At 48.5% G+C, this 16,295-nt stretch overlaps 1 protein-coding gene across 1 annotated transcript; it reads left to right on the plus strand.

Moving 5' to 3' along the window:
* Positions 1-1,250: 1,250 nt before the first annotated feature.
* On the plus strand, positions 1,251-4,770 carry LOC139837968 (uncharacterized). Its single transcript, XM_071827301.1, has 2 exons — positions 1,251-4,348; positions 4,548-4,770. The coding sequence occupies exons 1-2, from the start codon at positions 1,251-1,253 to the stop codon at positions 4,768-4,770; spliced, it is 3,321 nt and encodes a 1,106-aa protein (XP_071683402.1).
* The last annotated feature ends 11,525 nt before the right edge of the window (positions 4,771-16,295 follow it).

Below are 16,295 nucleotides of genomic sequence, written 5' to 3' on the forward strand. Positions count from 1 at the left end.
CGAGTACACGCACGTCCGTCAGGTTGGGGTGAGGCCGCCCCTCTACTTCTTCGAGCGGGCCTTAGCCGACCTGGCTATTCGCTGCGGACGTATGGTGCCCGAGATTAAGGGCGTCCGTACTGAGAGGTCCGCAGACTCGGAGATGGCCTGGCTGGTCACCTGCGTCGTCAGCGGGAGCGGGATTTCCCCCGCTACTGAGGAGTTCACCATCGACGTGATGGAGCGCACGTGGCTCGACGGGATGATTCGAGTCTCTCAGGAGGCACTTGCACGCCTCGCCTTTCTTCACCCGGAGGTTGTCGCCGACACTGGTTACCAGTACCTTGGCCAGCGCGACCTCGCGGGCCAGCCCGTGGCCGGCGCCCCACACGCCGACACCGCCCACTAGCTGCACCACATGGAGTACCTGCTTCACCACACTCAGACTCAGCAGGACCGCGCCCGTGAGAGGTGCGATCTGCAGGAGGATGAGATTGCTACACTTCGCGCTCAGCTTGCTGCTACACAGGCTGACCTTGCCAGTGAGCGCAAGCTGAGGGTTGCTGCACGCCGGAGGGTTACTCGCCTGAAGGCGAAGGTGACTTCGCTGGAGGCCCTGACTGCACAGATGGAGGCCACTATTGAGGAGCTTGAGGACGACGGTGAGGATCTCCGCAAGGAGAACGAGGCTCTCCTTAGTGACGACGACGACTACGAGGACGAGGACTTCGATATGGAGCCTGATACTGAGGATGAGGCCTTCATCAACGATGAAGATGAGGAGCCCGAGCCACTGATGTCCGAGGAGGACCCCGAGGAGCCAGCCTTTGTTGAGGAGGACGCCCCACCTGCACCTGAGGTTCCTGTCGTGGACCTCGACGACTTCTAGAGCACCACCTTGGACTCGCACCACCTTACCTTAGGGCGATGAGATAGGCCCCCTTTTGCGATGCGAGTAGACTTGTGATGATGGTTCTATGAAACCATTCTTTTGGCTGTGTTGTATGAGACTTATGTGTGATGATGTATGCTACATTGTGCCATCAGCACCCCTGCTATGCTATGCTATCGTTTGCTTACTTTGCATTTGTTGCGCCCGTTTTTGAATTTCCGTTTTTATTTGCAATCCCTCCCCTTTTAAGTGGCTGCCCATCTACTTGTTCCTTTTTGTAAATCTGAATCCACCCTTCTTCAGGATGGTGGAAACCCGTAGAGGAGACCACAGCGGGGCAAACCGAGACCCCCCTCCACCTCCACCTCCCGACCCTACCATGGCTCAACTCCTGCGTATGATGATGGAAGACCGTGAGGCAGCCCGTGCGGAGCGTCAGGCAAATCTTGCTACTCTTCAGCACCTCACTCAGCTTGCTACTGGTAACGCCAACAACAATAATGGCGGGGATGGAAATGGAGACCCCCGCTCCAAGCTGAAGGATTTTCAAAGCACCAACCCACCTGTCTTCTCCAAGTGCACTGAACCCCTCGACGCCGATGATTGGCTTCGCACCATTGAGAACAACTTGGAGGTTGCCGGAGTCGGCAATGATGAGAAGGTTCTGTTTGCCACTCATTACCTCTCCGGACCTGCCCGCGCTTGGTGGGAAAATGTCAAGGCTATTCAAGCTGAAGGACACGTCATCGGCTGGGAAGAATTCAAGACCAAGTTCCGCAAGACCCACATCCCTTCAGGACTGATCAAGCTCATGAAGGATAAGTTCATGAATTTGAAGCAGGGGAGCATGTCTGTGGTGGACTACATGGACAAATTCACCACTCTGTCCCGTTATGCTCCAGAAGACACCGACACTGAAGAGAAGAAGAAAGATCGCTTCTTGAATGGTCTACATGATGAAATGCAGAGCATCTTGGTGGCCGTTCCATACCCAGACCTTGAGTCGCTGGTTGATGCCTCTATCATGGTGGAGAGCAAGCGCAAGAGTGCATTTGAGAACCGCAAGCGCAAGGCGATGATGCAGCAAGGCAGCTCCAGCACTCAGCGACCCCGCAGTTTTCCCCCTCCAAGGCCGGCGCCCCAGCAGCAGAGGGCACCACCCCCTCGCCCCAACAACCCCAATCGCAACTACAACCCTCAGCGTTCTGGAGGAAGCAACTACAATCCCAATTTCAACCGCCAGAACAACACTGTCCGCCCCGCCACCACTGGATGCTATACCTGTGGTCAACCGGGTCATTTCTCCAAGGAGTGCCCCAACCGAGCTACTTCTGGACAGCGCCCCAATGCGCCCAAGCCTAATCCAGGGCAAGCTCGCACTGCTACTGGAAGGAACCTGAATCAGAAGAAGCCAGCTGGACCAGCTAGGGGACACCTCAACCACGTCAATGCTGAACAAGCTCAGGAAGCTCCGGATATTGTCCTGGGTACGTTCCCTGTCAACTCAATACCCGCCACTGTCTTGTTTGATTCCGGAGCATCCCACTCTTTTGTTACCAAGCCGTTTGCTAGGAAGAGTGGTTTGAGACCTACGATCATGCAACGTCCTATGTTAGTCCAAATTCCGGGATCCTCCACCAAAACGGACCTATCCTGCAAGGATATTCCTATAGATATTCAGGGGAAGCGTTTCCACGCTGATTTGATCGTATTAGGAGAGCAAGGCTTAGAAGTTATCCTTGGGATGAATTGGATGGTGAAGTATAAGGGTCACATAGATTGTGTTCGCCGAGCCATAACATTGACTGCTGAGGACGGAGAAATAGTTGAGCATGTGGCGACCATACCTTCGTCGAAGGTCTTATGCAAGAAGAGTGTCGCCAGTCCAGCCCTACATGAAGTACCCATAGCTTGTGAGTATCCTGAAGTTTTCCCCGATGAGCTACCCGGTATGCCCCCTGATCGGGATATCGAGTTTATCATCGAACTAGTCCCCGGAACCGCCCCCATCGCTCAGCGACCTTACCGGATGAACCCCCAAGAATTAGTTGAGCTGAAGAAGCAGTTGAATGATATGTTGAGGAAAGGTTTGATTCGCCCGAGTGCATCCCCCTGGGGATCTCCCGTTATCTTTGTGGATAAGCGGGACGGTACCATCCGCCTGTGCGTGGATTACCAGAAACTGAATGACGTTACCATCAAAAACAAATACCCCCTCCCGAAGATTGAAGATCTGTTCGACCAGATGAATGGCGCCCGAGTTTTCTCAAAAATAGATCTCCGAACTGGTTATCATCAACTCAAGGTTCGAGAGTCAGACATTCCCAAGACTGCCTTCACCACACGGTATGGACTTTTTGAATATACCGTGATATCTTTCGGACTGACCAATGCCCCTGCCTATTTCATGAACCTCATGAACAAGGTGTTCATGAAGTACCTCGACAAGTTCGTTGTGGTTTTCATCGACGATATTCTGATCTACTCCAAGAGTGAGGAAGAGCATGTTGAACATCTGCGGATTGTTTTGGGAACGCTCAGAGACCATAAGCTTTACGCCAAGTTTAGTAAGTGTGAATTTTGGCTGAAAGAGGTAGGATTTTTAGGTCATGTCATATCGGCCGGAGGAGTGTCTGTCGACCCGTCCAAAATTCAGTCCATCATGGAGAAGAAAGCCCCTACCAATCAGACCGAAGTTCGCGCCTTTTTAGGATTGGCGGGTTATTACCGCAAGTTTGTTGAGGGATTCTCCAGCATTGCGAGGCCGTTAACGCAGCTATTGAAGAAGGATAAGAAGTTCGAGTGGACCGACAAATGTGAGGCCAGTTTTCAGGAACTCAAGAAGAGGTTAGTCACAGCCCCCGTTCTGACCATGCCCGATATTACCAAGGATTTTGATGTGTACTGTGATGCATCAAAGCTTGGATTGGGAAGTGTGCTGATGCAAGAAGGAAAGGTGATAGCTTATTTGTCAAGACAACTTCGACCGCACGAGATGAATTACCCCACGCATGACTTAGAACTTGCCGCTGTAGTTCACGCCCTGAAGACTTGGCGCCACTACCTAGTGGGAAATCGTTGCGAAATCTACACCGACCACAAGAGTTTGAAGTACATCTTCACCCAGCGGGAGCTGAACATGAGGCAGAGCAGATGGATGGAGCTTATCAAGGATTACGACCTCGGCATTCATTATCATCCTGGTAAAGCTAATGTGGTAGCTGATGCCCTTAGTCGAGAGCCCTGTTCCTTGAACGCCCTGATAAAAATTGCTCAACCCAAGTTGTATGAAGAACTTGAAGAGTTCGGCCTCGAACTTGTTAGCCATGGTTTCCTGGCAAATCTTGAATTGAAGCCTACTTTATTCGATCAAATCAAAGAAGCTCAAGTGGGTCATGAGAGTATTGAAGGAATCAAGCGTAGGATGAATAGGGAAGAAGTTCCTGGTTTTGAGGTCGACGCCAAAGGAGTTTTGTGGTACAAGGGACGCCTGTGTGTACCTAATGTTGAAGACCTGAAGCAACTCATCATGAAGGAAGCTCACGACACCCCATACTCAATCCACCCCGGAGGAACCAAAATGTACCAAGACCTGAAGAAACAATTCTGGTGGCACGGTATGAAGCGCGAGATCGCCTTTTTCATTGCTCGCTGCGATGTGTGCCAGAAAGTGAAGGCTGAACATCAGCGACCAGCTGGACTACTCCAACCCCTCAAAGTCCCTGAGTGGAAATGGGAAGAAGTTGGAATGGATTTCATTACAGGACTGCCTAAGTCTCAACGTGGCCATGACTCCATTTGGGTCATTGTTGATCGACTCACTAAGGTCGCTCATTTCATTCCAGTCAAGACCACTTACCCCGGAACCCAGCTGGCGGATCTATATATGTCCCGGATAGTGAGTCTCCATGGGGTTCCCAAGCGAATAGTTTCCGATCGTGGTACACAGTTCACGTCAAAATTCTGGAAGAGCCTGCATGAAACCTTGGGAACCAAGTTATCTTTCAGCACTGCTTATCACCCGCAGACCGGTGGCCAAACCGAAAGAGTAAATCAGATTCTTGAAGATATGCTTCGTGCTTGTGTCCTCGCCTACGGAGCAAAATGGGAAGATTGTCTACCCTTCGCGGAATTTTCTTACAACAATAGCTACCAAGCTAGTCTGCAGATGGCCCCCTTTGAAGCCCTTTATGGTCGCCGTTGTCGAACCCCTCTTAACTGGTCTGAGACTGGAGATAGTCAAGTCTTTGGACCTGACCATCTTCGCGAAGCTGAAGAGCAAGTTCAACTAATCCGTGATCGCCTCAAAGCCGCTCAATCCCGCCAGAAGAGTTATGCTGACTCCAAGCGTCACGAGCTGACATTCAATGTTGGTGATCATGCCTACCTTCGCGTCACTCCACTCAAGGGAATGCAGAGATTTCACGTCAAAGGGAAGCTTGCCCCAAGATATATTGGGCCCTTCAAGGTTCTCGCTCGTCGAGGTGAAGTGTCCTATCAACTTGAACTGCCTGCTGAATTAGCGGATTTTCATGATGTGTTCCACATCTCTCTTCTTCGACGGTGCCTCCAAGTGCCTGACAAGCCTGAGACATTCAAGAACATCGATTATCGCACCCTCGACCTCAACACCGACTTGACCTATCGAGAAGTACCCCTTCGGATCCTAGAAGAGGCTGTCCGTCTCACCCGTAGAAGGAAGATAAAATTTTGCAAGGTTCAGTGGACTAATCACTCCGAGGAGGAAGCCACTTGGGAAAGAGAAGATCAGCTCCGAAAGGACTTCCCCGCACTCTTCAGTTCTTAGCCACCGAATCTCGAGGACGAGATTCATTTTAAGGGGGGAAGGTTTGTAACAACCCAACTTTTTGTGCATTGGTTTAATCTTTGAAATGCAAAATTTTGGGCCAACAAAAACTTTTCTGTTTCTCAAAAATTGCATGCATATAGTTCCTCATACTCATGCATTGTAGAGATTGTGTGTTAATTGCTTGAGAATGTTGTGTTGTGTGTGGATCCTTAAAACCCTAAACCTACCTATTAATTGTGAGAATTCCTTTTCTTATTAGGGAGCAATTAAAATTCCCATATAACCCTTGAGCATGTGATTATGCTCACATAAGATCTTCTAAGATCTAGTTCTTTTCCAATTTTTCTCCTCCATATCTATTTCTTCTTCTATCCATTTTCAAATCAGAAAACTCTCCAAGCAAGAGGACCATTGACTCATCACCTTGTATACCTAGGGTTGACTTAGATCATCTCCATGTGACCCCCTTAAAGTTTTCAACTTTTAATTAAATGAGTAGGGCCATGCCGGCCATGACCCTTCCCTCTCCCTTGATCACTCTTTTCACAATTCCTCCACACCATCACACACCCTTGTGCATATGATCATGCTCTCATATGATCTTCCAAGATCATGTTTTTCTCAACAATCCCTCTTCCATATCTATGCCTTCTTTTCTAAATTTTTCATCTCTGAAAATTCTCCAATGAGGTGCATCACTTGGCTCATCATGTTGATGCTCTGAAATCATTTGGGATCACATCCTTGTGGCTTGTTCAAATTTCCAAAATTGGTGTGTAGGAGGAAAAGGCCATGCCGGCCATGATCTCCACCTCTCCCATCTTCTCCCTCTCATTTCCCTCCCTCACCAGCACCCATGCACGACACAGGGAGGCCACAGCTCCACGATCGCACCCTCCCTGGACCCACTCGACCCCTCCCTCTCTCCTTCTCTCCCATGAGCACCACCTCGGGAACCCACACCAAATCATGGAGATCTCCCTCTCTCCTCCATCCTTGGCAGCACCTGGATGTCTTGCACGACCCCAGGCACTCTCTCTCCCTCTCTGACCCCGCGTGCATGCCTCCCTTCGCCCTTCCTCTTCTGACCCGCGTTGGCAACCCCCAATGGCCGTGGAGCACGTCTGCCGGCCACGGCCACGTTCTCCACCCCACCTCCCTTCTCTGGTGGCACAAACCTTGTCCTCTGGACGCGCACGACTCCGGAACGCCTCGGAGACATGCCCGCGACGCCTGTCTTTGACCCACCGGTGCTGCACGGCGACGCCCTGGCCCTGCCTTGTCACTTCGCCGCGCGGCTGCTGGCAGACGCCGTCGCGTCTCTCCTCCCTGTCCCGCAGCGCGACGCGCGCGTCCTTCCAAACGATGGCACCGCCTCTCTGAGCCGCAGCGGCACCGCCCAGGCCAGCCAATCCATCGCTGCCGCCACCTCCCTCGTCGGTGCACGGACATGGTGCACGGTGCACCCGCGCGCCCCTTTAAATAACGCAAGGCCCTCCTCCCTCTGTCTCCCTTCGCCACCACGTCTCACTTCCCCCACGTAACACCTCCCAAGTGGAGAGGAGCTCAGCTCCTCCCTGCTGTCCGCGAGCGTGCTCGACGCCGGCAAGCAAACGGTGAAGGTTGCCGTCGTCGGAGACCTCCATCCCCCTCCCTATCTTGCTCAATGGATGCGCCTCCCTCTTCCCAACCTAACGAACCCTCTTTTTCGTCCCAGGCTTGCCCGTATCCGACGCCGCCGTGAACAGCAGCTCCGCCACCGTCGCCGGTCGCCGGAAAAGCCGCCGCTGCTTCGACTCCGACGACCACCGCTCGGAAGCCCCGGGTCCCCCGCATCCAGCGCACGCCTTCCCGCCGTCTTCTGCTCATCGAGGTAAGCACACCGTGCCCCGCCGTTTCCCAGTAGTCGCTAGGGTCTGCCGCGGTGTTTTTCCGCGTCGTGAGGTAGACGAGGGCATGCTACCGTTGGATCCTAATCCAACCGGTGCATGCGCCCTGCCCCCCTGGCCCGCCGTCCAGCGTGGCTCGCCACGTCGGGCCGTTTGAAACGGCCGCTCCCGCGCTGCGGAGCCGTTGCTGGGCCGAATCCGGCGAGCCCAGCAGCGCCGGCCCCTTTTCCTTTTTACCTTTTCTTCCTTTTTAACCAGCCAGAAAATACCTGCTCATGAATTAAATCACCAAAAATTCATCGTTTGACCAAATGAAGTGATTCAAGTTTCTGAATGCTTACATATGTTTTCTCTACCACTAGAAGTTGCATGCACAGGGTTTAGTAGTACAGAAATGTGCCAACAAATTAAACCCTAAAAAGTTGCAGTTTAGGCATTTTATTTCGTGTGGTTGATGTGCTAGCTCTTTTTGAATGAGGTCAACTCTGTAGTGATGTTAATATGTGTACCTTTCATTTGGCACTGGTCTCACCTGCAAAAGCTTCCTAGATTGTGCTTGATAAATAAATCAAAAACTGACCAGAGAGCTCTTCTCTGATTTTTAATTCAAAAACTACACTTGATCTTTAAGCAAACCCAAATGCTACCAGTAGATATAGTGATAAGGTAATTCTTCACCAAAGGAAATGATTTTTAGGATTATATTTTGAGTCTGGCAAATTTGTATCTGAAACAGGACACTTTATCAGTATTTTAATTGGGTAAATTCTTTTACAACTCAGAAAAATACAAATCCAGTGGGGTTAGTTCACATTTGTTCTTAGCTATCCAGGAATATACTTTGCTTTGGTTGGAAATGCTCTGGTTAGTGTTGGTTTAAGTTTTGGAGTGCTCTGGTTTCTGTCTTGATTGAATTGTTTAGGACAGTAGAAATTTTATTTGCATATGATTCTTGTGCAGGTGTGTTCTACATGTCAATAGCTTTCTGTAGGTATGCTGCATGCATTTTTGTGACTTCCAGAAAGATTTAGGTCATTTAATTGGTTCTTAAGTCAATTCTGGAATTGCAAAAATCATATCTTTTGTTTTAAAAATCAAAAATGGGTGAAACCACTTTCAGTAGTTTGCATTTGTCAACCTCTACCTACTGTGATTTTATCAGATTTTTGTGTGCATTATTCTGGAGATAGTTGTTGATTTGTATGGTGTGTTTCTTTTATTTGCGCGACGATAGATTCGAACGCCGCCGGAGACGAAGGAGGAGGTGACTTTGGGGGATTTGAAGAAGAAGACCAGGGACACTTTGCTGAGCAAGGCAAGCCACCTCTTGATGCATCTCTGATCCTATATATCTTGTTCTTGCATTATTACAAGTTTTACAAAAAGTGCATGTCTTCTATATTTATTTTGTCGGTGGTTAGTGCCACCCGGAGATTTATTAATCCACCATTAGGGTGCAGCCCTCGTTGATACCTACTGAACACCTCTCTATTAGTGACCTGGTGCTTATCACCTCGTCATCCTTGTCGCCATTTTTCGAAGAAGAAATTGGACTATAGGTTGGGAACCCTGGAAAGATGGATGCGAAAGAGGTTTTTCTGAAAAGAAGTTTTTCGAAAACCTTGGAATGGGGTAGCCCTGCCCAAGTGTGGTTTTTGGTGAAACACAAAAAGGTTTTATGAAAGATATTGCTGGAGACGAAAGGAGATGAAAAATGTTTTGTTTTGAAAAACTTTGGTGTCCATAGTACGAAACCGGACCTAGCCAGTACAACCACATTACCCTTTAGTGGGACGGGGCGTAGTGTAGTAGTTTGTCTCGCCTTAGTTTGGGTCCTGCAAATGTAAGGGGTAGTCCGAGCATGGACACCTATCGACCGTGGCCTTCCCGACGAACTGGGAACGCCTTTCCATTGCGTATCGATGGCAGGGGTACAACCTATGAGCTCCCATTGAATAATGCCCCGCAGTTGGTCGCGGCATTCCGGAGGGTCGAGCTGGTCGGGGAATTTGCTACTCCTGGGTAAACGACCCCTCGGACTCTGGTGTTGGGAGGTACAACTCTAGGCGGCATGTCTTAGGCTAAGGCGAGCAGGCGAAAAACTACGATCGGGTACTTATCGTGGCATATGTTGTTATGCGGGGATGATGCCCACACGATGAGTATTCGGATCTTGTGGGGAAAGTGTACAACCTCTGCAGAGTGTAAATCTATTCGAATAGCCGTGTCCGCGGTTATGGACATGGGAATGGCGGTACGTGGCATTAGAGGAAAGTGTTGTTTTCCCCAAATTGTTTTCGAAAGTGATTATTTCGGGAAGTTTATACCAGTGGGCTGGTGGAAAGGTACCTGCGAGGTACGGTGGAAAGTTGGAAAGGAAATGGCCATATGAGATGGCTGAAATTAAATTGGGTCACCCTTACCTATTAGTCTGCAAATGAAATGGTTTACCAAAAAGTTTTCAGCAAAGTTATGGAAATGTCTTATTCTCGAGAGGAACCACCTCTCGCTCCTTGTCGCCCTAGATAGTGCCTTTCCCTTGCTACTGCCATATTGCATATCCTTTATTTCTCTCTAAGGTGGTTTGCGAGTACATTCAAAAGTACTCACTGGCATTGTTGTCCTGGTTATCTACTTGACCAGACTTTGAAGAAGAGTACTTCGAAGAAGAGGAGTACGACGCCGAAGACGCGAACTAGGACGCTCTCCCAGTCAGCCGCCTGTAGGGTAAAGGCCTGACTCGGGTTCCACCGCTTTTGGAGTCAAGTTGTTTCCGCTGCTGTTTGGTGAACTACGGCCTTGATGGCCTACGATGTAAGACTTCGTATTACTTAAATTCGGTACTGTAATGGATGATGTAATCTGGTATCAGTTCGGTTATGTATTCACGATGGAATGATCTTGGGATCGTGAAATTGAATGCATAACAGGAGTTCTGGACTGGTAAGTCCGGGGCCCCACAAAACATAAACAGAGTTCAACAAAAGATGCTGCTTTTGAAGCAGTAGGAGAGACAAACATGCACAACAGTTACGGAGTATATATTTACCATCTTCTTCCTGTCGCCTCCTCCCGGTCCCGCTTCTTCTGCTTCTTGCTGCCCATACCTTTAATCTTTGGTGGCTTGGGGTTGGGAGGAGGCACACGACCGGTCTCGATAGCTTGGTTCAATTTCTTCCTTAGGAATAGCCCATAGGCCATGTGGTTGGCTATGAAGCCGGATCGGTTAACAGTTTCCCCAACTTTGAGACAGCTGGACCCACCGGCTTCGGCATGCTGCAGGACGCTTCGAAAGTCAACCTTTATGCTCTTTGTGCAGAAGGGGCAGCTGTTCCTGGCACCAGTCCAGGGTTCACTCCAATACTTGTCGAACTTCCCCGCCTTAAGCTTGTTGAGAGTGGCCCTGGCCTTCCTATGACGCGACTCGACATCGCTGTCAACCTCATCAGTAGCAACCTGATACATGCCAAATAAACAGGTGAAGCAAATATGTAGCAGTTGCAACTAATAATGAATATGAATCTAAAAAGATTCTGACGTTAATTCAAAACCCTATAGCGCAAAAAAGAGAGGGAGAGACCATAGAGCAAATCGATACAGGGCTATGTTGAATAAGGGAGAGAGGTGAATCGGATGTGAAGCAAATATGTAGCAGTTGCAACTAATACTGAATATGAATCTAAAAAGATTCTGACGCTAATTCAAAACGCTATAGCGCAAAAAAAAGAGGGAGAGACCATAGCGCAAATCGATACAGGGCTATGTTGAATAAGGGAGAGAGGTGAATCGGAACATACTTCCTCCCCCTCGTCGACGATATTCTCGTCGAAGGTCGGCGGCGGCGGTTCAAAGATGAGTTCAACCTCGTCCTCGTCATCTAGGGGATGCTTCCCAAGAGAGTGGACCCATCTACCAACAGCATCAGATGCCGATGAGCGACCGATGGCCCGACCTTCGGCAATGGCCTCCGCTTCGTCTTTGGCATCCGTTGCGGCGATGATCACCGCCGTTGCGGCCATGCGTGCTGCGGTCGCGGCTCTGGACGCCTCCTCTGCGGCTAAGGCCTGCCGCGCGGCTTTCGCTTTCGCTGCGTTGACGGCGTCGGTTGGGCTCTCCATCGGTGGAATGGGAAGGGGAAGTGAAGAGAGGGTTTTTTCCTAGTCCATGGAGAGAGGGAGGAGTGTGGACGTGAAATGGATAACTGACGATATTTCAAGATTTGGGAGACATAGCACGAACGGGCAGATGACAGCGCGTGGGTGCATTACCTCATACTGCCTCTGTCCTAGAAAGAGCGTACGTGTGGGTTTTCAAGGCATATTAATGATTTTATTATTACCCACACACATTTATTTTGTACTTCTCTACAGTGTTGACCGTGCTACTACTATTTGTGTTAGTGCGCCAAAAACAAAATGTTATTTTCTAAGTGCCAAATTAATCTAGGGCGTTGGTTGTGAACAGGTGAACAAAAAAGAGATAGCCCAAAAGAAGAACACACCAAGGTACAAAAACTAGCATATATGCATGTTTCTATGTACATATATATGACCCTGGGTTTGTAGATAAAAAACATTCATATATGCGCTTACTATTAATATACATAAGTTTATGCTGATTCTCTTGGTTTAGGTATATATATGGTTAGGCATCACTACTAATTCAGAAAAAACAAAAATGTAACCCTTCAAGTGAAGTCATTTTAAGTGACCTAACAACTAAAATTCATATATAGGATTTGTATAGGAATTATGTAGGATTTAGATCACATGTGAATTTTCCCCACACTAGTTGTTTGATTCATAGGAACATATCCTATAGGAATCTTGCAGTGCAAATCCTATAAGAATAAAACATTAGGTCATACCTCATGGAAAATTTCCTTTGGCACAATCAAACACAACTCATCTTCCTATATGATTCAACTAGCCATTAAATCTCAATCCTATGTTTTTCATATTTCTATGGTTTTCCCATCCTATGAATCAAAGGAGCCTTAGGGCTTATATCTTTTTTTAGAAAGGCAAACTATGTTAAGATTGGCCAAGTTTTACGAAAAACCTTTAACATGCAAAATACAAAGTTGAGTCATTTCGTTTGAATCGGAGGGAGTACATTTGACGTTATGCTACTATTTGACAGCTGCTTGGCACTGTATTTTTTTTCGAACCAAACTTCCCCCTTCATGAAGCTTTTATTTTAGCTTCAGTGACTTGATACATCCATATATCTAGACAAAGTTGAGTCAATTCATTTGAATCAGGGAGTACATTTGACTATATGGGTATTGTTTGACAACTGCTTGGCACTTGTCTTCTTTTTCGAACCAAACCGCCCCCTTCACGAAGCTTTTATTTTGGGATAGAGCTTCAACGACTTGATACTTCCAAGTCTCACAGTGACTTGGTGCCACCATCCACCATCCATCTCAGATCCAATGTATGCGATCGACTTAGAATTTAAACTAAATAATTATTATAATTGCTCAGAAATATTTCAAGAACTTCCAGTTAATCGTGCATATTTCGATTTATATTTTGGTGAAGTTTCATTCGATTTGAATCAAAGGTTTGTGAGCAAATATATACTCCCTCCGGTTCATACTAATTGACTCTAATATGGATGTACTAGACACATTTTAGTTCTAGATACATCCATATTGAAGTCAATTAATATGAATCAGAGGGAGTATTTAGTTTAAACTAGTGCTCGTATACGTAAAAAGCTCTTTAATCACAAACTAATCGTCCGAGTGGGATGAAATATTCACAGATTTTAGAACAAGGCATCTACATTTTACTGGATTTTTTTCATAATTTTTGTTTTTAGGTTCGAAATAAGAGATAGTTTGGAACGTTGGATCTCAAATGGTTGGTAGATGGTGGCACCAAGTCACAATGAGATTTGGAGACTTCAAGTCACTGCAGCTCTGTCCTTTTATTTTGACAAACTGCAGAGCCGCTGGTGCATCTATGGTTGCGTACGGCCGATGCCGTTTCTTAGCAAGGAAGTTCTTCCTATAAGTAGTAGTATCCATACTCCACTCCAAGGCATGTATAAAAAAAAGAACCCATCCCGTTCTCGTTTTCCCGATCACTCTTCTCTGAAGATGGAGGAGGCCCTCTTGTTGTGCCCCCTCTGCCTGCTGCCCTTCAAACCCCCCATATCCAAGGTCGCTCCCTTCCGATTTCATTCTTAGGTTCACCTGTGAGAAATGTCAATGACAACGGATGCCACGTACGTTGTTCCGTGCAGTGCAAGGGCGGTCATATGGGCTGTCGGCGCTGCGTCGGCGAGCTTGCGCCGAACCCGTGCAAGAAGTGCGAGCAGCCGGCGAGGTTGCCGCCGTCGAATCGATCTGGGGCAAGATTGCCGCCGTCGAATCGATCTGGGGCAATGGTCAAGTGCGTCGGCTGCCGGAGCTTGGTCGCCTCCACGGAGTCCTAGAAGCACTATATCGCGTGCCCGCATGGTCCGTGCGGCTGCACAGAGGCCATCAATACCGGCTGCAGCTTCACCGGCCCGCCGCGGGAGCTCCTGGAACACCTCCAAGCATCCCACTCCATTCCAGTGTTTACGTTCCAGTATGGCATACCCGCCTGGTGCATAGTTCGTGTTCCGGTACAACCGCGGGGACACCTGTTCATCGGCAGTGGGGAAGAAGACGGTAGCGTGTTCGCCATCACCGTTGGCGCGCTCGGCCCGACCACCATTGTGTCCTGTGTGTGCATCAGGTCGGCCGCATGCTTATTTCCGATGTACAAGGCGCAGCTGCTGGTGATTGGTCCGCCGGCGCCGGCGACGGCTGGGACCAGTGACCTCTCGACGGACACCTTGATGGCGGTAATCGAGCCGACGAGCTCCCCGACGCCTAGCTCGATCATGTTGCAGCAGCTCACTTCTTTCCTGGCGGTGCCGCCCCGTTACGCGAAGCAGAATGGAGGGCAGCGTGTGTTGCCTATCTGCGTTTGCATCAACAAGAAGGTTATACAATAATCTTCGTTTAGTCATACTGCAATGTAGTTACTCGAAGATCGGAGGGAGTAGTTTAGTTCGAAGTAGGGTTCGTTCGGATGTATTTTGGACTTGTATAGTAGTACTACTACTCCAGAACTATTAGCTAGCTAGTTGGAGTGCTAGAATGCAGCTCGGAGTATTATAGTATTTTGGCAGTACTACTAGTATATGTATGTGACTGCAAATTCAAACTAAAATGGAGTATTTCTTGCTAATGTTGTTCTTTTGGAGTCATCATTTTTTTCTGAATGTGTTAACTATGCTATTGTCTAAGGATTCGTTTAGATTTCTTTGGTTGAATTCATATTTCGTCTCTTCCTAATTTGGCAAAACTGCACTGTCATGGGCATTCTTACAAGGTCGCTGAAGTTTCGAAGTTTCTTAATGTATATTGCGTAGGGTGTACCCCCTTAACATGGATCTGTTGCATTTTTGGGTTGTATTTTTTTGGCAATTTTCAGGACCATAAAATAGCACGCCTTCAGTTGAAATTTGAATTAGTGGCCGATACTAGCATGGAGTAGCCACGGAGTCGTAGTTGATGGCGAGAAGGTTGATGCCTTGCTAGGTTGGTGTACGTTGCAAAAAGAACAAGGTTGGTGTGTATTTGTTTTATTTGTTCACCATAACATCGACATGGCCATCGATTTGATTAGACAACACAAGCCTGGGATGTTTCACTTATTTATTGTAGGAAGCACGATTAATGTTACGTAATGATGGGGCTACTCCTATAGTCCGTCTGCTCCTACTCGGGTGTCGGGTCACGATCACACTCTCCTCTTTTTTGAACACATTCACACTCTCCTCGAAACTGCGCAGAGGCAGGAGTAGCGTCTCGGTTCACCTCCGTCGTCTATCCCCACTCCGCCCAGCTTCCATAGCACGCGCATGCGTCTCCGCCATGGCGCTTTCGCATCCTATCCAGCAGTGCCCAGTTTGAGAGCCTCTGTTCTCCAACTCAAACCCCCACCTGCCGCCATTGATCGCCATCTCTCTCCCAAAGTTCGAATCAATAGATCTCCCAAGAAAATACCAACCCCATTGTACCACCTGCCTCATTGCGATGGCGAAATCGAGCAGTGGTCTGTGGATCTGGGCTGTTTCACAAGGTGTTTACGGAAGGCCCCTTTGAAGTGCTCATCGGCCCGGTGCGACGCCACCACCGCCGCGTCCCTAGTCGGTTCCTCCAAAAGTACTCTTCAGTCAGCCAAATACAGTGCCACTCTGCCTGCTTCTCAGCCGTTTGGCCTTCCGTGTGTTCTCTGTTGTGACCCGGCGGATAAACCATGGGTGTTCAAGGAGGATTTGCCGGTGCACAGCAAGTGCAAACTACTGCCGCTGGACAGGTTCTCCTATGATGGCCTAATGCCACACGGTAAGGATGTGGAGCGGGCGGCGCCAATGGAGATTGGATCGCCATGGTTTGCCCAGAAGGCAAGTGGAACATCCTCAATGTCTACACTCATCGCAAGATTAAGCTTAAATCTTTGAGGAAGAAGCTGGAAACCACACGCAATCAACTTATATTCGAGTATCAGCGTTACGCTATTCAAGCTGCAGAAGATAGCTATTTGCCAAGTTCCTACAGCTGCTAGGGGGTATAAAGATTTCTCCTTGTCGCAATCTTCGACTTTGCAATTGCCTACCTCCATGGCGAATATCCTCGTACATGGATATTTCTTGAAAACCAGTTTCGATTTGGCGC

This window comes from Lolium perenne, chromosome 3, assembly GCF_019359855.2.
Source record: "Lolium perenne isolate Kyuss_39 chromosome 3, Kyuss_2.0, whole genome shotgun sequence".
Taxonomy (NCBI): domain Eukaryota; kingdom Viridiplantae; phylum Streptophyta; class Magnoliopsida; order Poales; family Poaceae; genus Lolium; species Lolium perenne.

Coding starts and splice junctions, on each gene's coding strand:
- LOC139837968 (XM_071827301.1), top strand. CDS start 1,251: ATGGCTCAACTCCTGCGTATGATGATGGAAGACCGTGAGGCAGCCCGT. Junction 4,349..4,547: donor GACGCCAAAGGAGTTTTGTG/GTACAAGGGACG, acceptor CAGAAAGTGAAG/GCTGAACATCAGCGACCAGC.